This window comes from Candoia aspera, chromosome 6 (genome assembly GCF_035149785.1).
Source record: "Candoia aspera isolate rCanAsp1 chromosome 6, rCanAsp1.hap2, whole genome shotgun sequence".
Taxonomy (NCBI): domain Eukaryota; kingdom Metazoa; phylum Chordata; class Lepidosauria; order Squamata; family Boidae; genus Candoia; species Candoia aspera.
The window spans coordinates 45,783,850-45,811,444 of NC_086158.1; the positions used below are offsets into that span (position 1 = coordinate 45,783,850).

At 42.0% G+C, this 27,595-nt stretch overlaps 1 protein-coding gene across 3 annotated transcripts in view; it reads left to right on the plus strand.

Moving 5' to 3' along the window:
• The first annotated feature begins 7,418 nt into the window (after nucleotides 1-7,418).
• Nucleotides 7,419-27,595, plus strand: part of DNMBP (dynamin binding protein) — a 62,940-nt gene continuing 42,763 nt past the window's right edge. For all 3 annotated transcript variants that reach the window (XM_063306973.1, XM_063306974.1, XM_063306976.1), the window contains exons 1-2: nucleotides 7,419-7,508; nucleotides 27,408-27,561. In XM_063306973.1, the coding sequence (XP_063163043.1) occupies nucleotides 27,417-27,561 (145 nt within the window). In that variant the 5' untranslated portion in view covers nucleotides 7,419-7,508; nucleotides 27,408-27,416. The remainder of the gene's footprint in view (nucleotides 7,509-27,407; nucleotides 27,562-27,595) is intronic.

Below are 27,595 nucleotides of genomic sequence, written 5' to 3' on the forward strand. Positions count from 1 at the left end.
TGTGGCATACTGCCCAAAATATGCCAAAACTGACCACTACTGTCCTTGCTGTTTAAAAGGAATGTTGCACGTACAATTATACCTGGTAATCTAATCTAGTCCTTCATATGTTAATGGAGCATTATGTGAAAACTTTGATTGACCAAAACCATGATGGGTGGCAGAGGGCAATTTTTATTGATCTATCTAGTGACATATGGCATATGGAAAATTGCAGTTTTGAATTTGGGAGGAGTAAATGGTAAAAAGTGTGAATGAAGAAATTAAATGAAAGAAAGTAAAATAGAAGCTGCATGAAAGGCCTGAAATATATGGATTGTATCATTCAGATTGCTATAGGTAGGTACATATGAAAGTAGGGCTTCATTGGGTAGTGGTATTTGCATGTTACAGTATTCTGCAGTGAATGGTGATAACTGAAGGTGAATTTTGGAAAAAACTGCAGAGTTCTGAATGAATGTGAACCAGGGGAAAAATATTCTGTTGGGAGACATGAATGGATGGGTGGGAATGAGACAAAGAACACAGAAAGACTGGTTGGGTCATTTGGAGATCCAAGAATAAATGACAGTGGTAATTAGTGATTTATTTCCTTAAAAAAAGATCTGTGTGTTTTGAGTACATGGTCTAAGTCAGTTCATGCATATTCATGGCAAAGGAATGAATATAAAAACATGATTGGATTGTTTATGCTGAAAGATTGAGAGAGGGTGATGGGAAATTCTGATGTACCACAGAAGTGTGTGGTGCTATGCTAATGGGAAAAATGAAAAAGGATTCTCGGTAGAATGATGAAGTGAAAAAAGTAGATGAGAGAAAAAATGGATAAAAAAACAATCGCTGCAAAAATGAGGAAGCATAGATGTGACATTGCGCAAAATTTAGGAGGAACATGCAGATTTATGTGTGTGCAGACCAGATTTTTGCTCTTCAGCAAGTCACTGAGAAATGTATGAATGTGAAAAGGAATGTTTATTGCACTTTTGTTGATCTAGAGAAAGCATGTGACAAATAGACTGAATTATGGAATGCTTTGAACAATTATGAAGTTGAAGGTTGGTTGCTGAATGCAATGAGCTATATGTAATGGAAGTAAATAGTGTATGAGAGAATAAATGGAATGTTTCTTGAATGGTTCAGTTTGAGCAAGAAGTAAGGAAATAGGATGTCCCCTTGGCTGGTTATATATTTATAGGCAAACATATAAAGAATGCTTGTGATGAAGTTAGACATTTGTTGGTTGAGGACATGAATGTGTGTGTACTTTTTTATGCAGACATGCAGTGTTGGTTAAAAAAGTTAGATAGCCGGTATGATGCAACAAGGAAAGGTGTGTCTCTGCAGAAAAATGAATGAATGGTTGTAAGTTATACATAAATGGTGAAAAAACAGAGCAAGTAGATGGATCTTGGTAGTATATTTATTAAAGATGGGAAAATGAAGACATTTTAAGATGAGTCCAAGACCATTTAGTATGGTTCTGAGCACTGGTTTCTTGATATACTCATGGAAAAATCATGATAGAAAGTAAGTAGTACATAACAGTATCTGCTCCAGAAATACCACACCTAGGTTTGTAATAAAGGCCATTTCATACCATGCATAGCATAGCTACAACAAATCTTTAATATTATCCATGGTTGTAGATGATCCAGTGAATAAGGTAGTTATTTAGTGATGCAGCTGCTAAACAGTATACAGTAGGGGCAGGGGGAGAAGAAAGTTTTGAGCATTAAGCATGATCATGTGCAGAGACCCAAATATAGGCAGGCAGTATAACCATGTTTGCTTCCCAGAAACTGAGGGTCTTACCATTCAAAAGTTAATGCAGCTGATCTGTCTTTGCCTCTTTAGTGATTGCCTTTTTGGTGGGAGAAATGATGGAACAGGAGGTATGAAAACCATAAAGGGTTCCAAGAGGAAAATTCCCCTTCCTGTCAACCTTCATAAAATCCAGTAATTCCGTTCAAGGTGACTACACAATAAAAGTCTTGTCTGGAAGCATCTTGAGATTAGAAGAGTAACACTTACAAGCTCAAGAACGTTACTGTAGATTGCAAGAGCCTACATTGCCCTCTTCTGGGCATTGGAGAGTAATCATGGGGAAAAAAAGTTATAATTAGATGTTTTTAATCAGTTGTGCACATGAATATTGAAAAAATTTCCAGTGCATTTCATTGAAAAAAAAATCACATACAAAACAATAACTGTTAAATATTTGTGGCACAACTCTAGTATTCTGAATTATAGATACTAACCTTATGTGCCTGCTCAAGCCAGCCCAATATGAGTTTATTCAGAAGTGAGGGCCCAGATCCCAGCCTTTCTATACATCATTGGGCCTGCTGAGTTAATGCTATTCACCTATCTTTGAATCAGCAAAAATTGTCCCCTCTCCTGACTCTATAGTGACCATTTCAAGTTACTGCCAGATGGTGCTACCCTGATTATGTGTCTGCAATGCATACTTCTGGCTTTGCATTCTTCCTTTCAGTGTGCCACCAGTTGGAAGGAAAACCATCTGCCCATCAGAGCACTGTGGCAGGATTCTGTCTATAATTTCTAGGCTTGTTTTCCTATGCTCCTCTTCCCATGGTCCATTTTGTCATAACCCAAGTTCAATAAAGTAAAAACCAAAACAGATCAGAGTTATGAAGGGAGTTGAGTCACAAGCAACACCTTTACTCTGAATTTCTCTTCCCTTCATTTTCTTTCCTTGCAGACTTCCACATTTCTCTGGGTTCTGTTTAGAATGCAATGGTGGAGGAGATCCATCATTTCAACATTACACTAGTTGAGCTTACTATTCTATTTCACTGGTACACAATTCCACTGTTTTGCTACTCCAGCCTTGCACTAATCCAGTAAGGGTCATACTGTAGGGTTAAAGCACTTACTGCTAATTAAGTAGTCTAGAACTATTGTGCAGTTCTGATCAACCAGCAGCACAATGATGCCATATACAGCTATATGACAAAGATGACTGCAAAATGACGGCTGGGGACCAGAAGGAAGAGGGTTTACCCACATCCACCTGGAATGACAAATAAGCACTTTCCATCTGCTGTTGATTACTTGACTTCACTTGCAGTGTAAAGGTTGAAGTATAACAGATTTTACACACGTTGGGCTGCCGTTGAAAGCTGTTGGTGTAAGGGAAAGAACTTATGCCTATCTCACTCATAGAGAGGAGACAAGATAAACACAACATCATAGTAAAACAGAAGAAAAAAGATGTTGCCAGGGCATGTTGGTACTATACCCAGGTCCAAGTGGGCCAGGTACACATGCAGAGATAGTCTCACAGTACCACTGTTGGAGAAAAAAATCAGCTATGATTGCAGTTTAATTTTGTATATGGAATGCAAGGAGGAGCTTGCATTATATACATACTCTCCTACACCTCAGGCAGCAAAATGTCTTGGACTAGCTTTGACTGGATCACACGGTTTAGCATATATTTTTGTTTGATATCTGAGCCCATAAACCATATACAATTTGATTCGCATTTTTGACAGTTCAGAATTTCCAAGTTAAATATCCCTGAGAAGATAAACATCCATATTCCATATGGAATTGGCTTTCATAAAGTCAGTCCAAGTTTTGCAAAACAATTATCAAAGCTTGCAAATTGTTTTGTGAACGTTGAATTTGCTAATAAATTTGTCTTAATGAAAATCTTATTTTCCGCATGGCCAGTGTAGCTGTTTATGTTAATTCACTCCAGATGAACACTGCTTTGGAAACACTGTATTTAAGACAAGTAGCATTAAAGTTAAGGTTATGAATACATGAAATATAGGCCAGACTTATAAAACTTACCTTCTGGTTCTCTGGCATTTCTCCCAACTATTTTGGAATTTAGCTTAATTTGAAATGACTTCTAAAAACTTTCTGCCAATTGGGCCAATTCTGTCTATCAACAAAAACTATGTTCTTGTTCCCAAGATTATTGCATTTTATTGCCATATTATAAAGAATTTGCAGGCCAATTTGCTTTGGAAATTGGTCAGTGGAAACAGAGAAGACTGATGCAAAGAATTATTCTCCTTACTGTTTTTTTTACACATTTGTAATAGTTTCACACAAATAAGAACAAGATACAAAAACATTTATGAAAAGTACACACTGTACATAATCTTATGTATTGGATCTATCCCTAATAAAAGAAACAACACAATTTGTTCCCACAGCAAATTGTATCTCTCTCTGCAGCACATGCTTTCTGACAAAACTCCTATTGTTACATTACTAAAAGGGATGCATAGTGTTAATCTAAACATACAAATAATGTAATGGGACATTACAGTACAGTAGAAGACCTTTGCTTAGCTGGGAGTAATACTTCATAAATAATTAGTGAAAGAAAGTGGATAGCCTTTACAATCTTTCCTAGCATTCTCAATGCACAGCAGCAGAAGAAAACTATTTAAACTTAGATTCAGAGCAATGGGAAAGGGAGATCCTCAGAATTACATTTTGTAGCACAGTGGGCAATCTGTGACCTGCTTACTGTCCTCAATCCTTTTTTTTTCTTCCAGCCATGAGTCTCCAGAAATTGTCACTGAAATTCAGCAGCAAACAGCTTAGAAAGGAAGAGCATTTTGGGTGATTATTTTAAGTAACAAAAGTTAAAAGACAACTTTGGGAGAACTACATAGTGGTGGAGGAAAACAGATTCTCACTAGTCCTGGTGAAAGACTACCATAGATTATATCTAGCTTGTAACATAAAGATTATCTACTTGAATTCTCTTCTGATTTTCACCAGCAAATGGATTTGTGTATCTCAATGGGATGAGAACAGTTTTGACACTAAGTGCTGGAATTTATTTTCATTTTATAGTAATTCATATACTGCCTTCTCCTAGGACTCTTATCAACCTTAAAACCAACAAAATAAAATTATCTACATGATACTTCCTCTTTGGGTTGGTTATTTCCAGCTAAGTTGCATTCTCTGCCCTTAATGCTAGTTGGAAAAAAAAATGCTTTGGCTGGTTTCTGAAAGAAAATAGGAAAGGGGCCATATTCACAAGCTGTTCCATAGCCAAGGGGCTGCTACTGAGAAGGCCTGTTCCCTTGTCTCTTTCTCCCTTGTCACAGAAGAGGGACTTTCAGCCCCTGTTCTTCCCTTGTGCAAAGTAGACAGACTCTGCCTGAATCAAACAGTTCCAAAGGTTACAAGTGCTGGAAGTCCCAGGAAATCAGCATGCCTCATTAGCATGTGGGTGAGTTTGCTCTAGGATGCAAATTCTCTATGTGCTTCTGGAGGAAGCTGTTTGTTGCCCCTCCCACATTTCTCACTTCCTCCTTCTGGGAAGGGAGCATGCGGCTGCAGCTCCTTCCATCTCTTTTGGGCCATGCAGTGGGCCTAGAATTCAGGAGTTTCCCCCCGTTCTGCATGCAGCTCTTAGCAGCAATGAGGGCTAAGAGTCAATTCAGTTTAGGGAAGAAAGAAGAAAGAAGAATCATTTACTTCTGGAATGGATGTAACTGGACCAAATAAATCAGTAAGACTCTTTTACTTACTTTTGAACCCACTTTGTCTAAGTGTGTAATTCTTTATGCTTGGGTGGTGTCATGAGTACTGATGGCGAGCAGGAGGGGGCCTCTATCCAGGGGGGAAAACGCATGCGTAGTACTGAGGAATTAAGCAGCCATTCAAAGAGACACAGATCAGACCCACCTTAACTTTTGGGGTTTATCTGTCTGGGTTTTTCCCACGCTTCTTCAGTTTGTTAGGATTCTGTTTTATGTAGCAGTAATAACCACTAGAGACCTACTCGTCTCAGCGTGATTTCTGACTGTTAGGACTGGTGGGCTAAGTGTGTAAGATCAATAACCTATATTTCTCTAATGTGCTCATTAATACTATTTAAGATAATAATTTTTTTCTGTGCACATCTTTCGCTGTGTTAAGCTCTGCTCCATTCAGTGGTCCTAGCTGTCCACTAATGGCTTCAACAAGGACCTGAACCACAGTGGGCTTTAATAGGTGATAACCAGTACAGTATCTTGAATTGGACCCAGAAGCCTACTTATAACCAGTGCAGTTCCCATAAGGTTGGTTTTATTGAGCTGTACCAGTGTTGTCCAATCAGCAGGTTGGCAGATGCATTCTGACTAATTCTAGCTTCCAAATTGCCTTCAAGGGCAACTCTATGTAGAGTGAATTGCAATAATCCAAATGTGAAATGGCAAGGGCAAGAGTTGCTGATGCCAGAACCTCCTGAGCCAGAAATGGTTGTAAATGGTGCCCCTGCCAAAGCTGAGAAAAAGCCCTGGCAGGAGCCATGAGTCTAGAACCTCCAAACTGCACACTTTCAGGGGGAATGCTGCCCCATCCAGAACTAAAAAAGGAGGAAATCTGGAACCTCCAAATGGAAAATTTGTAACTATTTGCTGCTGCTTCCCAGAAATCTTTGGAAGAGTCCTTATCCCTACCTCATTTTATGGATAAGGCTGGTCTGAGGGCTCTCCTTCACTCTATCTGCCCATGTAAGCATGTAAACTGACTCCAAGATCAGCCACATTTTCCCCCTCTTCCCCCCACCCCAACCCCATTGCCTGAGCAAGAACTGTAAAAGCTTTTCTGTTTGGGAACTTTATAGGGTTTACAATATCCTGCCATTATTGAGGCCTGAACTGGTTTTTGCTTAGAAAAGTGGGATTTTTTTCTGAATAAATAATATGAAACATTTACATGTGGCAGCTATTTAAGCCTGAAATAATGGCTCAATACCTTTACTGTTCCATCTCCATGCTGCCTATTTTTACACAGGGTGATTTCATACATCCCACTAAGCTATAATAAGGTTGCTTTGATTTTGGTCTCTAAAAAACTGAAGTATGTCTTGGCCAATTCTTCATGCTACAGGGTTTGGTGTTTTTCAAACAGCAGCTCTCTGTGCCAATTCTTTCCCATACTGAGAGGGCTTTCAAAAGCAAGTTGAGTTTGTGATGGTGGGGTGTGTGTGTGAGGGGAGTCTGCAGGTCAAAGAAAATAGTCCAAATTAAAGGCCCTCTTGGGAACACTTTACCAGATGATTCCGGCCAGAGTTACATATCTCGACTCTCTGAGAATTATGCTTTTTTTGTGGCAAGTTATTTTGAGAAAGGTGGTGGAAGTATCAAAGGTGATAGTAAAGGCTGGTGCTAAAAGGAGGCCATCTGCGATGCATCCGGGGCTACAGGAGAGTCCGGAGACTCGGAGTTAGTTTTCAGCGCTTTGATGCCCGTGAGCAGTTCCATTCCCTCGCCTCTGGCACGAGCCCGGAGGGTAGCAGCTTTACCCGCCGCAACACGTCGGAATTAGACTTTGGTGCCGCCTGGCCAACTCCAGCCCTGAGTACGCTCGGTGGCGGAAAGGGGGCGCTGAGAACGCAGCAGGCTGGAGAGGGCGGCGACTCGGGGTGGGCGAGGCTGAGCTCCGGGCCGCGGCTGCTCCCGGGGGCCAAGCGAGAGGGAGATCTGCGGGCTGGAGCGGCCGAAGGGACCGCGCAACAGGTAGGGGCTGCAGGGCACGGCGGAGGGGGAAGGATACGACGGGGATGCCCCTTTCCGCGTCCGCCCTCAGGTTTCTCTGGCGGTTCAACTTCGCTCGCGTCCAAAAAGGTTCTCGCGTGGAAACTCCTTCGATGGGGCCCCAACTCTCACTTCACGGCTTCTCCTGGTCCCATTGAGCGGCGCGGCGCTGCCTCGGTCACCTCAGTGCCTCCTCTGAGGTGGGAGACCCCGCCATCTCCCCTCGTCCCCTCCCCCCCTCCCCATCGCGTCCTGCAGGCTTCAGAAGGACACGTTGGATCCGCTTTCTGTCGATTCGTCGCTCACGAACACACGCTCATTCTCCGGACATCGTATTTTCCCACAGTTCGCTGGTGCCGGTGCCCAACCTGGTAACCAGCCCTCTCCCAGGAAGGGTGGGAATACGACTTTCTGTCACTCGGTTTTGGTTCCATCGACCGGAGATTTTGCTTTACCGCTTCTCTTACGTGACTCCAGCCGATACAGGAGTTACTCTAAGAATGTAGACTCAAGAGGCAGCTCGAGAGAGGTGACTGTATCTCTCCACTTTCCTTTTCCTTGGCGTTGACGGGGTTAGTCAGTATAGCTCATTCCTTAATTCAGTGTTTCTCAACCTTGGCCACTTGAAGAGGTGTAGACTTCTGCCGGGGAATTCTGGGAGTTGAAGTCCACACGTCTTCAACTTGCCAAGGCTGAGAAACACTGCCTTTACCCAAGACGCAACCTACAGCTGACATTCATCCTGCACTTTGAAAGGTTAATTCCAGCATCATAATTGTTGATGCTTGCCCAGCACTGTAAATTGTGAGCAAGATTCAAAAGTTGTGTCATAGTTGTCTGCATTTTCTGAGGATTGAACTTGGAAGTAAAATCCGGTATTCCTGCTATGAAACTGTAAATTTAAGTTTGAAAATGCATTAATCCATGATTTGCTTAATCATGATTTAGTGAACAAATCACAACTGCCTGGTTTCACATGATACTTAAACCATAAACCCTGGTTAACAAAAATATATTGGCTTGATCCACATAACACAGTAAAATGCAAACAAATAAACCAAATTTGGTTTAGTGTACTGTGTGAATCCAGCCTACATGTTAAGCAATAATAAAATATTAGAGCAGAAAGGAATTGGTTATTGACTAAAGAAATGCTAATTTTACCTGATGTAACTAATAGAATCACTATCACACGCCTTAGTTAAAGATAACTCCTGCATATGAATAAGGTAAAAGAGTATAATACATGTGTGTGAAATTTCTTTAAGATACCTAGTTTCCTATAAAAAAAATAACCTGTAATGAAAAGGGGGAAATGCTGCAAAGAATTATTGCCATTAGGAATATTTCCTTGTTTGATTTTGGTTTGATACTTTATGCATTTTTTTGTTTTTAGTTCAATAAGTATCTCAAAACTAGACTGGAGCAAGCTAAACTTTTCAGAAATACTTTTTCCCTTGAGATAATAGTACCCGATTAACATAGATTCATTCAGAACCTTCCTAAATCAGGGATGTGTTTGAAGTCTCTTGAACCATGTGATTTTTCTTTCTTCGTACCTCAGGGCCTTTGAACAAATATCTGTGAAAGTGATGTTGAAATTTAGATTTCAGTTCATATTTTCTAGGTTCACAGTCCAACCCCAGTGAATGTCCAGAAAGTTCTACGAATTATAACCTTAGTACAAATATTATGTTGTGTCTTGGTGATACCGTGAGAATTACTTAAGGCCTTTCTCCATTACCAAGTTAAAGTGCCACCCACTCACCATTGAGTCAGTGGTAAACAATGCCAGCATACAATTCACTACCCTTATTGCTTATTCCTGTCCTGACTCCCTCCAAAATAATAGGAGGTGGAATCTAATAGATTTTACAACTGAAGATGACTTAAGCTTGTTTCATCTGTGGGCTGGGGGATGAGATGAAGGCAATATTACACAGGCAAAGCATAAAAAAGATGTTGCCATGGCATATTTATGCTGTTATTAGGTGCAAATGGGAAATGGCCTTAGATCCCCATCTTCACTGAAACTGCATTGCATATTGTCAAATTCCTGGACTGGGCACACTTAGGCATTGTCATGATCCACATGCTTTACAAGGGCTCTCTTGGGCTGATGGCTTCCTGGTCCTCATTTCTGTTTCTTACCATCATTTGGGCCTTGTGGTGCTGCCAATTCTGGAGCAACTAATTTTTCTTTCACTTTTGATACTCAAACTCCCTTATGAATGTACCTGGGGGTGGCACTTTTATGGGCTTTTATCACCTTGAGTTAAGCCAATTCCTTCCCATGGTATGATAAATGTTACCCTGCGGCAGCAACTTTATAATGGTGAATATTCAGCTGGGTAAGCCTGCTTGCTTGGAAGTGTGCATATTAGGGAAGGGGGGTGGGTGGGAGCAGCAACGTTAGTACAAGGAGGCCAAAATGCCAGCTGGTGCGGAAGGCCCCACCAGTGGGGCTTGGTGGATGCTAAGCATTGGGCTTTTGCATTTGTATGACTTGCAATTCCCATGAAGAAATTTGTTAGGCAGTGAACTGATCCTAACTGGCTTAAGTTTTTCACTTCCTCTAATGCTTTTTTGTAGCTATTCCTTTATAGATATCAGTTCATCTGCAAATTAGGGGAGAATTTGTGAGAGTTTCTAGACCTGGGTTGTTGCTTATTCAGCGTTTCTGAATTCATCCTTCATAGGGCTAACAGTAGCATACTGTATACTGTAGGATGACAGAAAAGGGAATTACATTTTCTTCAACTTACGCTTCATAGACAGGAGCCTCTTTGGGGTTGTAAATAGGAATAGATATCTCCACAAAGTCTTACTATGCATATTTTCTAGAACAATTTTCTATCTGCTGAAGGCTTATGAATGTGAACGGTGTCACTTGCACCCCTTTAAAGGACATCTGTCAGGGTCAGTCTCGCTTTGCAATAAGACACAGACTCACTTAATGGGTATTAAGGATTTCTGGTTTATTGGAATGGTGGCTGACAGAACGAAAAACGGGAACGGGGGTGTGTGTGGTGTGGAGGTGCCCATTTTATACCCTCTTGTAGGGCCCCGGGCTCCTCCACCCTCTATTGTCCCAATCCCTCTTGATGGGATCCTTGATGGCTGCATGGGCGTTTTCCCGGTGTCTCCTCTTGTCCTCTCGATTCTGGTGTGTCCTCCAGGGCACCAGGTGCGGCTTATCTCTGCTCATCCGATGTCCTTCTTTTCAGCTGTATATGGGTCCATGGGTGTGGGTGCTTTGGGTGCTTGTTTTAATCCCTGGTTTAATTATCTTCTTCCTCTATTCCTTGATGATCATGATCTACGTTGTGAGGCTCTTTGTGCCTTGCAACAAGGTCATGACAACATCTCTCAGTGTTTGCTTGTAGCTTTAGCTGGCGATCAGCCTTTCTTTGCTCAAGTGGTTTTAAAAGAGCTTGAAGGCATTTCTGCCTATGGTGCAACATGAAGACCAGATGTTCATTCTAGAGGGATGGTTCACATCAGTGCTGGGAACAGCTGCACCGTTATTTCATATGCCCTGGTAATAGTCGTTTTGCTGATTGATCTCAAAATAAACAGTAACTTTCAGCACTGGAAGTTATGTAACTTATTCAAGTTCTTATACACTCCACACATTTTTAGCAGCTCCCTTGTCAAGACGGTGTACAGGCATGTCACTTTTATATGATGTGTATCTGAAAATATCAGAGATGGTATCCCAATTTTATCACGTAATCCGTCTCTTAGTGCTCTGTTAAATAGACACTACAGCTTCCTGCAATGCTACTTGATTGTCTTGGACAAATGCTACATAGTATCTTTCGTCTTGGCTACTGTATTATGTTACCGCTGGCTTCCTTCATCCCTGAACTTTTAACACACCGTGTATTTTTGCATACAGTACATCCATTCATTTACTCCAGACATCTTACTACAGCAATATATGATCCTGTCTTCTCTTTCTGAGGACAAATTAGATGGTTTCTGTTTTTTGAGGGACCAGGCTTATTCTATATTTTCAGTTTTGTTCCTTTTATCCCCCTTTTTTGCAGATGGTTATAAGCACTATTGCTGTATGGAAAACTATGTATTCGTTTTTAGCATTTTTAAAGTAAATATAAGCCATAATTCTGAGGCTGGCAAAATACCTCCTGGGACAAAAAGAGATAACATAAGCCAGAATGTAAAGAGTTCTCTTCTGGAGCCAATCTCTAAACCAGTTGTCTCCTAATATATAATTGTTAACTTATGTGGGATATTATTCTTTTTACTTCATTCAGTTTAATTCTTAAATGTCATTTATCAGTGTCATTATGATTCATTGTGTCTGTGTTTAATATGTAGAACACATTAATATTTATTATTATATATGTTTATATTCTAGCTTTTCTTTGGGAGCTGAAGGTCGTGTACATAAAAGCTCTGTGGCTGCCCAGGGGAACTTCTGCGTGGGCCTCCTTGCTTTCTGTTCAACAGCTTAAGCACTGCATGACATTGGCTATATTTATTCTTATATTATAACCCTTACTTCACTTATTTATTCCACTTACTGTTAATCACAACCCAGCAAGATAAATCAGAATGAGAGAATACGTTACAGCCTTCTGCATGACCTGCTAAGCATGGCCCAGAAATGCTTCAGCAAACAGATACTCTGGATATGAATGGACAGCCTTATAGTCAACTCTCTCATGGAGAAGGCAGCCTGAAGTAATTTTTTACCCAGTGTTAACCCTGGCACAAACCATGCTGTCTAGTCCATCTGACGTGCATCATTCAGAGGAAAAGTTAGAGGTGGGGGCTTTTCCTGCTATTATTTGCCATCTGAGTCTGTTGCAAACATCATGTACCCATCTGGTTCCTGGGTACTGCTTTTGTTAGGCATTCCTTTTGGGCTGCAGGGGAATTAAGGTCCAAACCCCATATCTCCCACTTTTCTTGATAACCTGTATATGGCCCAGCATCAAGAAGAGTCCTTTCCCCCATGAACTGGTGGCCGAAGAGAGACTTTCCCCACTCCCATTCCCATACAGCATTACAAGAGCTTTACCACAGCTGCTGGACACAGGTATAAAACACTCCCCTGGAGCTTAATTGCAGCAGCATCTGAGCCTGGGGGTGGGGAGCAACTGTACTGCAAAGCTATGGTAAAGCTGCCTACTACCAGGGTCCTCACAACTTCACCACAGGGGTGCTAGCAGAAGAACAGCAGCTTTGCACGTACACCTAAAAAGACCCACTTTGCCCACTGAGTTTCAGTGGAAGAACCATTTTCTTTCTACTCTGTGGGGAGAAGAGGGGATGTAGGTTTTCCACAATCACCTTGATAACCCTCTGGATCAGCCACTTTGTGAGATCAGAGAAGAAGCCCTACTCCCTTTTCTGGGTAGCAGGAAAACAGGAGAAGTTAGTGATAACGGCTCCTTTGCTGCCAGGTGCCCAGTCCTGTGGAATGAGGGTTGGAGAACAGACCGCAGAAGACCTGCCCCTCTTTTTCTCTCCTCCACCCCACCCACTTTCTTGCCGTGGGGAGAGAGCAGGCAGAGAATGGATCGGTAGTGCCAGTCCTCCAGCCCCACCAAGAGGTCCCTTCATGGGATCACAGAACTGACTCCTAAGTTTTCTGTTGCCAGTGACTTGGCACCAAAGGAAGTATACCACACCACACACCACCCCACCCAGCCAGAAACCCAGTTCTTCTTTATGGTCAGGGCAGAATATGGGCTTGAGGTACAGTGAGCACTGGTTTGAGCTAGCATTGTTTTCTGCTGGCTCCTGCACTGGATGATAACACTTTACTGCTGCTATTCAGACAACCGTATGGAAGAGCCTGACAGCCTGAGTTGGAATTTCTCTTTTTTACTGCATGATGGTATTTTCTGATCTATGTAAATTGTAATCCAAACTTCTGGGGCCAGGCCATACCCACCAGAGTCTTGTATTCTGTGATTCTCCATCACGGCTTTCAGATCTCAACTATCGAAGTCCTTAGAAGCACAAAGATAAAGTTTGTCTTCACATATTAGAAGGTTTATTTTATTCCCCTTATCTCCCCCCACCAAAAAAGAAGTCTGATATAATTAGCAAGTCACAGTTGATAGAACTGAATGACTTGCTTATTTCCCCAACACTGCAGCCTCTAAGCACACTTAGTAGGAAGCAAGTTACTTGGCTGTTTTTCTCCAAATGAACCAGTTTAAAATGCCCATGTTCATGTCTCTTCCCTTCTGGTGCCCAGTTCTCTCTTTCCACCACCACCACCACTTAATTTTTTTCATTTATTAAGAAATGTAACAATATGTGAAGCTACTTTCTGTATATTGTAAAAACAGTATTTATAAACACCTATTTTACATCACGTTGGTGGTTTCTAACATGCCATCGGTTCTTTCTCTAACTGTCCTGCTTGGAAGTTGCTTTCTATAGGTGGTTAAATTGAGATACTTTTTTGCTAGATGCTACAAAGTGAACTAATTCTTCAAACTCAGGTTATAATGCTATGCACACTTTCCAGAAGTAAGTCTTTCTCACACAGTAGGGTCACTGAGTAGGCAAATACTCTGTTGCATGCTCAGAAATGGATATGGAAAAGTGAGACCAAATCTTGGGTCTTTGGAACATTCTGCTTAAGAGTATTAGAAAGACACAGTGAGGTGGCCAAAAGAGGCAGATGCCTCAATAATGTACGTTTACTGGCTTTCATAGCATACGCTCAGGTTATGCCTTTTGGGTACAGTCTCTGCAAATGAGTTGAAATGACACAGAACTGATACACAGTTCCTTCTTGTATTTTTTTTCCTTTCTTCCAGCTGCTAAGGATATTCACTAGTCCTGATGGCTTTATATTACCTCCTGTATCGGAGGCAGTACATCTCTCTATTGACCTCTGTGTTAATCCATCAGAACATTTCTTATTTATGTGCTTACCTGGCTTATCTGCTTCTAGTAACTCTGTTTTTAAGTTTGTGTCCTTGGCTTATGAGAAACTAGATCCAGTTGTGCAGATCTAAGTATCCAGGAAGAATAAACACATTAACTGTTGCTTCACTGTTCATAACCAGTGAAACCTTTGGCTTTGGCACTTCAGCAATTCTGTTCTTTACCATACTCGCTGGTATTAATTTTAAGGCACAGGCCTGCTGGGAGGCATTCTTGCAATTGTGTTTCTAAATAAGAACTGCCCCTGAAGTTTGGGATGCTTATTATGATTACTGAGGGAAAACTCTTTTGTTTCCCCAAGTGGAGGTTGGTTCCGACTTGGGTTTCCTTGCTGTGGACCAGGCACCTCTCTTTTCTGCCCTCAAACCAGTGCCTCCTAATGGGGTCAGTGGGGTGGGCTCAGCCAGATGGTGAGTATAATTATTATTCCTTCTTTGCAGTTTGTTAGCAAGTGCTATAAACTGGATTTGAAAAGTTGACTTGAGACAAAATGATGAGAGAAATGCATTTTCCACTTAGTGAAGAAAAAGTTTCTAAACCTCAAGCTGCTTTGATATGGGAATTAATATCAGGGCTAAAAGACTTTATGTGGTGTTGTAAGATGCTCTGTATATCCTGTTCCATACATCCACACATCTAGCCATTATCAAATCCAGAATACTGAGCATATCTTTGGTGTATTGATAGGTTAAACTGTCCTTCCCCAGCATGAATTCCAGATGTTTGGACTACAACTCCCTTTAGCCCCAGCCAATCTAATTGATGGTCAGGGTGATGGAAGTTCCCCACTTCAATGCCCTCCTGATGCATTGGAGTTCAGTTGCCAACTGTTTGGAAGACAGCTGGTAGGGAAGGTGTTGAAATTGAAAGCATTTGGAAGGACACACACCAGAGACAGCTTTTTTTGCCCATATAAGGAATTGTGTTATTCATATTTGGGTTAGTAATGCAGCAAATCCCAGGTGCCTTACACCTTTGCTGAAAATACATAAGCAGTTGTGATAATGGGTTTTGGATTATGTCTAGTGTGCAGATGGCTAATATGCTTTACTGAAATTTGCTGACCACATTTAGTCATTTATTTAATTTGTGACTAAGATCACAGCAAGCCTTTTTTTTGTCTATCATTCTATATTTATGCTAACATAATGCTGTTTTCCAAATGTGGAACACTCTGGAGAAAAACTGATAGCTTATCATGACACAATTGGGAGACAGATTATCGATACAGTCTCTGACAAGGAAGTCACAGTTCCTTTTCAAGTCCAAGGTCCCCTGGCAACCTCTTGTTATTAGTTCTTACCATTTGTTTTAACCTCTGATATTAAAGAACTGTGTGTGATTTATTACGCACTGAATTTCTGTCTCTCATGGTGTTTAAATTCTGCATGCACATGCAGAATTAACCACCCAGGGTCCCCCATGTGGGGGAGATGGGTGGTGATAAAAATATGATAAATACATATACATATACATATACATATACATATACATATACATATACATATACATGGGAACTGTGTGTATGTGCTAATTTATGGAGGTAGTTCATTGAAGGAAAGATGGATCTTTTGTCTAGGAAAATAGGTGATTAGAGCCTTCCTTAAAACCTTAATTGGTCTAATCCCTCCACATGCTGCCCACCATGTTATCTCTGCTTTTGGGGAAAATTAATAATCAAGCAGCTATTGTAGCTTTTTAAATGTTGCTGGATTTGTATTCCAGCTATAATTTGGTCCGAAGATTGCATTATTAGCATTACTGAAGAATAACATCTTTCTGGGGATGGTTTTGCCAGTGGTTCTTCTGGACATGTCATCTCTGTTCATTATGACATATTAGGAATAAGTTTCTATTAATTAATTTCAATCCCCTACGTCAAATTGTGTTAATGTTAATTATTGTCCAGTGCCTGTCAGGTTTAGTGCTTGATAAGCATCCTCATTATCTGTGAACTTTTATCTAGAGTTTAACCAGAATAAAGTACAATCTCCATTGCTCTTTTATGTTTCAGTCAAGTTTCCAGAAGGCTTTATTTGGAAATGTGGAAGTATTCAAATAAGGCCGTGACATAGTAGCCCTATGTAAAAGGGCTTGCATGAGGGTTTGGATGCTAGTCCTGCTGTCAATATTCCTGTCCTCTTGGTCTCAGACCTTCTTGTATTTAAGAGCAAAGTCTGAGGGGGAGCATCTCATGCCATTTTACCAGGTTTGCCAGCCATATGGCAGGTTCAGCGTGCATTCAGTTTGAGTAAGAGCCCCCATAGACCTTTTTTTTAATTTGGAAGGACTGACTGAAGTGACAAGAATGAGGATGGTGTTAGGCATTCTTTCTCCAGTTTTAAACTTCACAGAAGCAGGCTGAACTCTAGTTGCAGAGGCCTACGTTATAGTATCTCCTGATACCTAAGAAGAGTACGTAGGGGGACAGGAGCAAGAGTTGGAGCAGGTTGTTCTTCAGGGCCATGGCTAGGGCAAGTTTTAGAAGTGGGAAAGGGATAAAAGGCATATTTTCTATTCTGTTCTTCCCTGAGGTATGTTACATTATTACACTGATGCAGCCTTTCCCAAACTGTAGACTAAGAATTATGGAAGGTCTGGTGAGAGCTAATTGTGGTTAAGGTGATGTCCAAAAGTCAAGATTGTCTTTAGTGTTGTTCAGCCCATGACTGTTGAAGATAAGGAAAAAAGATGCTTCCTCTGAACTTCCATAGGTCTTGGAAAAACAAAAGCCACCTTTCCCCTTGAAAGACCTGCTAAGGCAGCTGGAGTCTGGGTGCCAGGAGCCTGGGTAATGCAATGGTTGCTGCACACAAGCTCCACAGAACTGCAGGGTTTCCAAGAAGACACCAGCAGGTTTCATAGCCAGAAAAAAACTGATTCAGTTCCTAAACCAGCTGATGTTGTGTGACTGCACAGGTCTGAGGCTGGTTCAAAATGGTCACAGTCTTTGTGTGGAAATGCTCATACACTTTGAAATGTCAGGGCTAGCAACTCTAGCTTACAACCTTTCTCAATCTGGTGCTCTACCGATGTGTTTTATTTATTTTCATTTATTTGTTAGATTTATAACCTGCTTTTCCTCCAGGAGCTGAAGGTGGCTTACGTGAGGAATCTCCCTTCATTTTATCCTTGCAACAGCAACCCTCAGAGGTAGGCCGAACTGAGAGTGACTGGCCCAAGTAAATGTCTACCTCTAAGGGTGGGGTTAGCCGGGTGCCCTGTGTTATTTTCAGTGAGGGACACTTTTAGCAAGAGAAGTGGAAGCACTGCGCAGGATAACCTAAACCTGTTACGATACTGAGAGAACTGTGGAGAATTAAATTCAATGAAGTCTTGTCTATCAGAGTCTTCTGAAGACTAGAGGAATCTAGTCATCTTGCATGTACGGTAAACTTCCCGGCAGTGATGTGGTAGAAAGTTGATGGGGATTCCTTCTATCATCTCTGTCCATTTATGAATTTCCCTGAAATAAGAGGGGAGTGGTACTGGCAGGCAGTTAAAGCTGGTGACTCAGCCATGAGCCAAGGCTTGGGTACATAACATGCTTCCCCACCCCCTGTCCCCTGGATTGCCTCCTCCTGCAGCACACTGGCCTGTTATACTTGGACTGAATATTGCTGGTCAAGAGAAGGAAGCTGGAGGCAAGAAATCTGGGAACAGTTTGCTGTTTAGGACAGAAGACTGGGTTCTCTAATGAGGCAGCCGGATGAAGCTGCAAAGTTGTTTCCTCCCTCTAGGCATAATTTTGGAATAAGGATTGGCAAACAGATGTTCCTGAGGAGACAGCAATCTGCTGATGTTTTATAATGGAATAAACTACACTCTTTTGAGCCAGCCCGCCGAACATGAGAGAGGGCTGGCTGCAGAAGACAATCCTATACAATTAAAAAAATCCCAAGTTCCAGCCCGCTTATAAACTCATCAAGCTACAGTGCTGGAAAAGATGTATTTGTAGTATGCACATATTATTATTCTCCTTTTGTATGTGCATATCTGCATAATTAGTATAAAGTTTGGAGCTCTTTGGGCAATCTTTTAAATTGTGTATGCAGTAACTAGAGGATTGTTCTGCCATTGGCATTCCTTATATTCACCTGTTACGCCATTTTTGGTTGTTATTGCTCACCCTTCTTATGCCCTTCCCTTCTTTTTTCAGCAGGGTCACAATAGTGCAGTTTTTTCCAATCTAGACTTGACAGGTTGGCTGATGTCAAAATAGTAAACTAACGCTGTCATCAATGGTTTATTTTGGATTCTTGCACAAAGAAGGGGTTTGCACAATGGCCACTCTATGATTCAAGGCCACCTTGACCTGCATTCTTACAACTTTTGGAAGGCAGTAGCTTCTGTCCTTGATTATCAATTTTTGTGAGTTGGGAACTCTTCCAAATTCCAAATCTTTAGTTATAGTTCCCTGCCCACTTTTGAGCCCTCCTCCTCTTCTTCTGGCATCACAAGAAATCCTGTCCTAAGAAAGGGGTATGTCATGGGCAGTTTGCAATACCAGAGCAGCCTTCTGCTGAATCAAATCTCATTCAATATTGTCTGCACTCACTGGCATTGGTTCCTCAGAGCCTCAGATGGAGTTGAACCCTTCCTGGAGTTCCCAAGGAATTGAACCTGAAACTTTGCAAGCAAAGCATAGAATCCACCACAGAATTTTAGCCCTTCCATATAATGTGCCAGTTTGCTTTTTCCCCAAAGTGGTGGGGCCATATGCTTCTTTTCTTATCTTTAGGCACCATTTCAAATTTAATATTATTTATTGGCCTTGTATTCCATGTTAAGATTGTTAGATTGTTTGTAGATCTCCATCAGAGGCAGAGTATTCTATAAGGTTGGGATATGTGAAGAAATTGCCATACATTTTAGTCATCTTTCCATCATTAGCTTGTCCACATTGTCACTGTGAATTTGCACCTCTTTCAGCGCTTTTACACTTTTCAGGGTAACAAGCCATTGCTGCACTCCATTGTGGCTCTTTTACACAAAGAGTAAAAAAAAAACAGAATGAATTGTTAACTTTCAGCTCAAAGCTTCTCCAGTAATCCAGCTCTTTCTGTCTGGCTGTAAGTGTTGGAAGTGGCGTGTGGTTGCCTATGGATGGCATTATGCCAGTTATGTGCAGGGATTAAGTTTCTGGGGTGCAAAGGCAGGGCTAGCTCAGGAACCAAAGAATGCCAACAAAGCTAGAGATAGCAGATCAATATGACAGCCAGGTAGGCAGGGAGAAATGCGCTGTTCAGTGTGTTAGGTGGCAAGGCCAGAGAGAGCTTCTATTCAAGAAGGGTGTGCTAAAAGGCCTTATTTTATAATTTGAAGAATATTCCACATGATCTCTGAAGAAAACAGTGGTGCTGTTCTAGATTAACATCCTGCAGCTGGCAGTCATCTGGGCAGTTCAAGGTCAGTAGGATGCTGCCAAATGTAGTTTTTCCTCATTGCTACACACTTTGGCTTGAAAAGCAATTCTTAATGTAACAGATCCTTTCGTCCCAGAGCCTTTTAGGGTTCAGAGTTCTCCAAAGTGGTATATACAATATTGACCCCCAAGGGTCAATGGGACTATGCAAGGGGTCGATGTTGTTGTTGTTGTTGCTATTAAAGTAATATTTATTAAATTATTTTCATATAATGTTTGGAGGTTAATGAACAATCTGAAATTTCATGAAGGGGTCGATGAGCTGAAGTGTTTGGGGACCCCTGCTCTAAATCCCTCGTGCCTAGCTGCTTCCTTTCTACCAGAAATATAGAGCACCTAAGCCCTTCACCTAATATGAGAGAGAGAGAGAGAGAGAGAGAATCCCAACCTTTCTTTTATCCTTGTAACAGTTACACATTTGTAATGCTCATGGGTTTTTAAATCATGGTTTATTGAAAAAAAATAGCTGGGTTATATATCGCTTCATACACCAAAGCATCCCAAGGCAGTTTATAGTAAAAGCATAATCAATGAATACTTTGAACAATATTAAACAACAACGTAAGAACAATATTCAATAAAATATACTCTTTTAAAAATCAAGAAGGGGAAGATTTTAAAAACATTCATTTAACTTTCATACCAGGCCTTGGTAGAGTTTTCAACAGGTGCCAAAATATCCTTCAGTGCATGGGTGTTCAATCTTTTTCCAGTTAGTTAAACCAGTTAGTTTTAAAAAAGATCCTGGAACTAAAGCCAGTTGGGTAACCTTGGGCCAGTGACTCTCTCTCAGCCCAACTCACCTCACAGGGTTGTTGTGAGGAAAATAGGAGGAAGAAGGAGTAATAGGTATCTTCCCCACCTTGAGTTATTTATAAAAATAATAAAAACAGGATAGAAAATTAATTAATTAATTAAACTGCTGATCAAAAAGCAGAGCTCTAGTGATGGAAAATTGGCTACATTCAAGTGAACTTTCCCCCCCCTTACTCTTTTACAGAGCTGCATTGAGTTCTTTTGGAATGCCAGGGTTCTGTAGAATATAGTTTGAAAAACTCCAGTCTGGTGGCTGCCTCCTGAATTTTGGGGAAGAGCATTCCAAAGTGTGGGCACCACCACAAAGAAGGCCTGCCTGAGCCCAGCTACCAAATGACATTCAGCAGCCCTTGGTACATGTAGCAAGATCTTCAGTTAACCAAGCAGGGCTATAATGGGAAAAGCATCTAATTGGGGTCTTGGTCCTAAGTTGTTAAAACCAGGTCTTTGAATCTGGCAGCCAGTGCAGTACAGTATAGGGGTACCTTGTGCATGAGCAGGTTCCCCACTCAGTAACCTGTCCACTACGACTTCCCAGATTAAAAGCAAGGATAGTCCCACACAGACTGCATTATAATTATCTCAGCATGGGCTTACCTGGCCTGTCTTTTCTGTGTTGTGGTCTGGGTAATCGTAACATATCTATGGAGAGGGCTGATTCATTGGGTCTTGCAAAGAGGCAAAATACGTGGCCTCAGGATCTCTTGTGAGTCTGATGTTTTGTTTCTAAATATGTTTATTGAATTTCCCAACAATTTTTATATTTTTATTAACATCTGTCCTATTTTATTGGATGAAGTTACCCCCTTAAACTTGATGAGGCAGCAGATATTGATTTGATACAATCCAATCCAGAAAATCATAAGGAAGGATTTGTTTTATATACTGCATGTTGCAGCTGGGGTCATATTTGAAAGACAGCTGGTGACATTGTTCTCCGTCTATTAGCAGTATAAAAGCTGCGAATTGCCAAGGCAGCATTTCTGAAAAAGGCAAGCTTCACATTGTTGCCATGTGGCAACCCATGCCTGATAATAAAGCAGTGCCATCAAAACAGCATATTGTTCTCTGCATTCAAACTTATTTCATCCTGTATTATGGGTTTTGATACACACTTCTATCAATGCGCATCCAGTTATTTCTTTTGAGAACTATACCGCCAGAGTTCTGCATGTGCAAATGGACACTTCCCAGGCACAGCAGCATGTTTATCCCCTGGCTGGGGATGGGGGACACATACCTCATGTATTGCCTGAGAGGAAGCAAGTGTGTCACCTTGTGAAAGTATGTGCTTTCTCCCTATTGATTTCTAATGCTGAAGGCATGGGACTATGGGGAACTGTCATATAAATCTCATGGCATACAGCAAAGGGTTTGGCACACATGTAGTCCCATAACCCCTTTTTTGAGACTCTTTGGAAATCCTTCTGCTGAAAATTGGTGATGTGTTTTCCTGCCATAGAGGAAAGAAATATGCAAAAATTGTAAGCCCCAAAATTGGTTTAACACAGAAAAAGAGAAAGACCTCCCCCCAAAACCTAGGAAAAACAACCCTGGAAACCCACCCATGCAGTGCAGCCTCTTAATACCAAACCATTCCTGGCATACAGGCTTTTTCACTATCTAAATGAAGAAGCTATAGAGACTAAAATGAAGCTGAAAGAATAGAATTGTCAACCTTCCAGAAGCATCAGGAGAAAGAAAGCTTTTCATGGTATAGTAAAACTGTTTATAGTATTGGGATAAATTTTATCATCTCCTGTTATTTTCCAAGCAAGCTAATATTAAAGAGACAGGAACAAAATTATTGGAAAGGTAGAAAATTTATGATAACCAGGTGGGTTTTTCCTTTTTCATGTCTATTCAAATGGATTATATATAGTTGAATCTATTCACACCAGCCCACAGTCCTGTGCGTCAGGGAAGTGCTAAGCTTCCGTGTCATCTTGCCCTTCTTTCCTGCTGGTTGTACCTCCTCCTTATCCTCCGTTTCCTTCATAAAAGCTGGGTAATTTTGGAATTTGGGAAATGTCTGTTGAGCTGGAGGCCTCTTCAGTTCCTTTCCTTTACAAAGACACAAGTACCTGGCTGTATGAGCATTTGGAAATTTCCCATATACTGTACATCTGCCCCTTCAGTAGAACTGTTCATTCTCCACATATTCTGTGATATGGCTGAGGTAGCTCTGTTAACTTTCTGACTGAGCTCACCAATAGCATTAAGCCATGGTTTGTTATCACGGTTTATTGAATTGGCGGGGTTCATGCAACATGCTAAGCCATAAGCCACAGCTCAAAATCATAAATGGCTGGATTCATAAAAAAAAATGTTTATTAGAAGTATGTTTTAAAAATGAAAAAACATTTCATTTGAGGGAATGCATTCCTTACCCTGGGAGTGACCCAGAGAAAGACATACCAAACAGATGAGCCTCTGATTGTGGGACATCTTCACCTTCAGACTGCTTTGGTAAAGGGAGAAGCAGTGCATCAGGGAGCCAGAACCCCAGCCCTTTGCAGGAAAATGGTACGAAGTAAATCACATCACAGCACAGCGCAACGTGAGCATCCAGTCACTATCTGCTTGGGTTGCTGTATGTATGCTATGCCCACTTTTCCATACACAAGCTTCTGTCTTTTCATCCTTTACAGATTATATTTAAAACCTACCTATACATTTTTTTTAATAACATGAAAGTCCTAATAGTTTTGTGATTTCTGTACCTAATGCACCGTTTAGACTAGATTTCTCTAATCCGAAGCCTTCCATGTGTATTGAATTTCATTTGCATAATCCTCAGCCAGAGGGCATGGCCCACCCATTTCAACTTGATTCATATGTTGCAGTGCTATGGTTTTTTAAAATAGGGTTTACTGAATAAATGTCAGTTGGGCTCACACAATCTACTGCGCTAAGTGATAGCTTAGTTCAAGGATACAGTCCCCAAACCCTTTTTCTTGGCTCTGGAGCCACCCCTGGCTGTCACTTCTGAATATCCAAAGTGTGATTTTCTACCATCTTGCACCACAGCTATACTGCAACCCCTCAACATACCTTTAAGACCAAAGGAAGACTTGAAAATCTGACAAAAGCCCAGTGGAAAAAATGAAAACCTGGCCCTGCCCAATTTGTACAATTGCTCTACACCAGTGTTTCTCCACCCTGCTGGCTGGGGAATTCTGGGAGTTGAAGTCCACACACCTTAAAGTTGCCAAGGTTGAGAAACACTGCTCTACACACTGCAGTTCTTGATTCCCTGAAGCTGATTCCTTTCTGGTTTAGAGCTGTATGCGAATTAGTAACAATTTCCCAAATGGGATGGCTCCCACAGACTTCTTCCTTCACTAGTAGTTTCATGTCAGCTTTCCCCCATGACCTGTTTATGCATGAAAAACAAGATTGCTTGGGACTGAGCAGAACAGTTTATCTAGTCCCAAGGTCTACGTGGCTCTTACTGTCATGGGGCTTATCAGTCTGTCTAACTAATGACATTTACCAAAGAGTTTGAGAGCTAAATTGTATGGTAATGTGTAGCAAGCTGTGCAGGATCGAGATTGCAGTTGTATGTGAAATATTTTCAGAAGCCTTTCCCAATCTTCACTCTCAAAATATTTTGGCTAAAACTTCTATTTTTCTCAGAAACTGCTGACTGTCAGGGAATTCTAGTCCAACACACCTGGAAGGCTACGGAAGGCTGGTTTAGGACAAGGTAGGGGTTGTGCCAGATTACTGTACAGTTGTGTACATGCGCCTAGTAATTCCTTCCTCATACCAGGCCAGCACTTCTCCATTTAACCTAATAGGGTTAGTTTCATGGTGTATCAAGCAGGTGTCTTACATATCAGTAACTACAGGTGCTAGAGCTTGAATCTCAGATTTATTGGATACAGAGCAGATATTCTACCAGTGAATTCATCTTCTCCCCATCCCTGTCTTTGGATGTACAAGATTGACGTGGAGCCTTCTATGAAATCCATCCAAGTTCAAAATGAAACAGGAAAGGGCTAAAGGAAGGACTGGATTGAAAATAATAATATCTGAAAGCAAGCTAGGGAACAGAGGAGGCCAGAAGGTCAGGAGCCAGATTACATGAGGAGGAAGTAAAGCAGAAAATAAGGCCAGGATGATAGAGGGCAACTTTTAAAGAAAATAGGAATGAGCAACTAATCACTAAACTAGAGAGAGGGACAGAAGTTTGTGGGAAAAGACAGATGAATTTTATTTATCTTTTATTTATTTGACTTAGATGCTGAATCAGAGTTGCCAGCCCTATTGATCTGATCTGAATCCGATCTGGCTGAGATGACATACAAACTGAAATCCCTTGTGCTGGTTTGGATCACGTAGGCTTGAGGTGCAACAAATATAATTTAGTACTGTAAATCTATAGGCCCAGCATGATAATGTTGTCCTTGAGCAATCAGGAATATATGCTGAAATAAATTGCATGATTGGACTGAAGTGGTGAGTGGACTTAATTGGACATGGGTGGTGCTGCCCTTAAAGTGTTAATGCAGGACATTTTAAAGGCAGTGATTGGTGGATCCCGGGGTTGCATTTCCCTTCCCTTCCTTCTCAGCCTCACCTGCCATCAGGAAAACCAATTGCCCATCACTGTCCTTAAAGTAAGGTAGACTGGATTGAGTAACTGTGGGCAAGTGCCTGGGATGGAGGCTTAAACCATTTTCTTGTTGCCAAGTGATTGGTTGCCAGCACAGAGAATTTCTGCACTGGTGGCCTGTCCTTAGGCTGTTTCTCCACATGGAACTGGTATTCTTCTGAACACTTAAACCCATGTCCCAAAATAGCCTAACAGGTTGGTGGGAGATTGCCTGATCTACCTTTGAAATGTTATTTAAAAATGGTTAGCAAGGCATTGCCATCGATCATGGTATCCTTCTGGACCAGCTTCGGGAGTTGGGGGTGGGCGGCACAGTGTTGCGTTGGTTCTCTTCCTTCCTCCGGGGTCAGTTCCAGTCAGTGTTGGTGGGAGCGGAGAGGTCCAGTCCATGGCTCCTACTGTGTGGGGTGCCACAGGGCTTGGTTCTCTCACCCCTCTTGTTTAACATCTACATGAGGCCGCTGGGTGAGGTGAGCTGACAGTCTGGGGTGAGATATTATCAGTATGCTGATGATACCCAGCTTTATATCTCCACTGCGGGCTGTCTGAGTGATGCTGTGGATGTCCTATCTCAGTGCCTGGAGGCTGTGGGGGCCTGGATGGGGCGCAATGGGCTCCAGCTCAACCCAAGCAAGACTGGGTGTCTTTGGGTGTTTAGGCCACCTGGTACCAAGGTTCTTCCATCTTTGGTCCTGGATGGGGTGGCACTGCCCCAGACAGACCCGGTGCACAATTTGGGGTCCTCTTGGGCTCCTACTGGAAGAGCAGGTGGCAGCTGTGGCTAAGAGGGCCTTTACACATCTTCGGGTTGTGCACCAGTTGTGCCCATTCCTGGACCAGGAGGCACTACTCACTGTCACTCATGCCCTCGTGACCCCCTATTTGGACTATTGCAATGTGCTCTATGTGGGGCTGCCCTTGAAGAACATTCAGAAGCTGGTACAAAATGCAGCTGCCTGGGTTGTAAATAGTGTCGGCTACTTGGCACACGGGACGCGGTGGCGCTGCGGGTTAAACCGCTGAGCTGTCGATCGGAAGGTCGGCGGTTTGAAACCGCGCGGCGGGGTGAGCTCCCGTTGCTCGTCCCAGCTTCTGCACACCAAGCAGTTCGAAAACATGCAAATGTGAGTAGATTAATTGGTACCGCTTCGGCGGGAAGGTAACGGCGTTCCGTGAGTCATGCTGGCCACATGACCCGGAAGTGTCTATGACAACGCCGGCTCCAAGGCTTTGAAACGGAGATGAGCACCGCCCCCTAGAGTCGGACACGACTGGACTTTACGTCAAGGGAAACCTTTACCTTTACCTTACTTGGCACACATAACACCTGTGCTTCAGGAGCTGCATTGGTTGCCGGTATGTTTCCAGGTGCAATTCAAGGTGCTGGTTGTGACTTTTAAAGCCCTTCATGGCTTGGGACCAGGTTACTTAGGGACCGTCTTTTCCCAGTCAGTTCTGCCTGTCCAATCCGGTCCAGCAGGATGGGCATGCTCTGGGTCCTGTCAGCCAAGGAATGTCAGCTGGCAGGGACCAGGAAGCGTGCCTTTTCTGCTCTGGCACCTGCCCTCTGGAACATCTTCCCTCCTGATATTAAGATGGCCCCGACGCCATTGGCTTTCAGGAAGGCCTTGAAGACCTGGCTTTGTGCCAGGGCCTGGGGCCCTGAGTGTGGGAAGGGCCCCATTTTATGGTTATGTTAACACCATGGCTTTTAGATAACTCGGCTATATTTATATTTATTTTTAATTTTTGTTATTGTTTTTATTGTTTTATATTATGGCTGTTTTCATTGTTGTTAGCCTCCCAGAGTCACTAGTTTGAGATGGGCGGCAATATTAATTGAATGAATGAATGAATGAATGAATGAATGAATGAATGAATGAATAAATAGTCATGCTATGGTTAGTGGGATGTGAGAATAAGATTTGTATTCTACAGAAGAGTAGCTGGCACAAGCCTTTGCATGATTTCTGGAATGAGCTGATGTTCTTGCATTTCTGCCACTAGTTACATGCCTTTTGCAGTTTGTAACATTGTGCCATTGTTGTCCTAACTCTGATTCTGTATCCCTTTCTTGCAGATTCCAAAGATGGAGGCAGGGTCTCTTGTGCGGGCTGTCTTTGATTTCTGTCCCAGCGTATCTGAGGAGCTGCCACTGTTTGTGGGGGATATCATTGAAGTGCTGGCAGTCATAGATGAGTTCTGGCTCTTTGGGAAGAAGGAAGGAGTCACAGGTACATCAAAAAGGTCTGGGGCAGTTCATGAAGT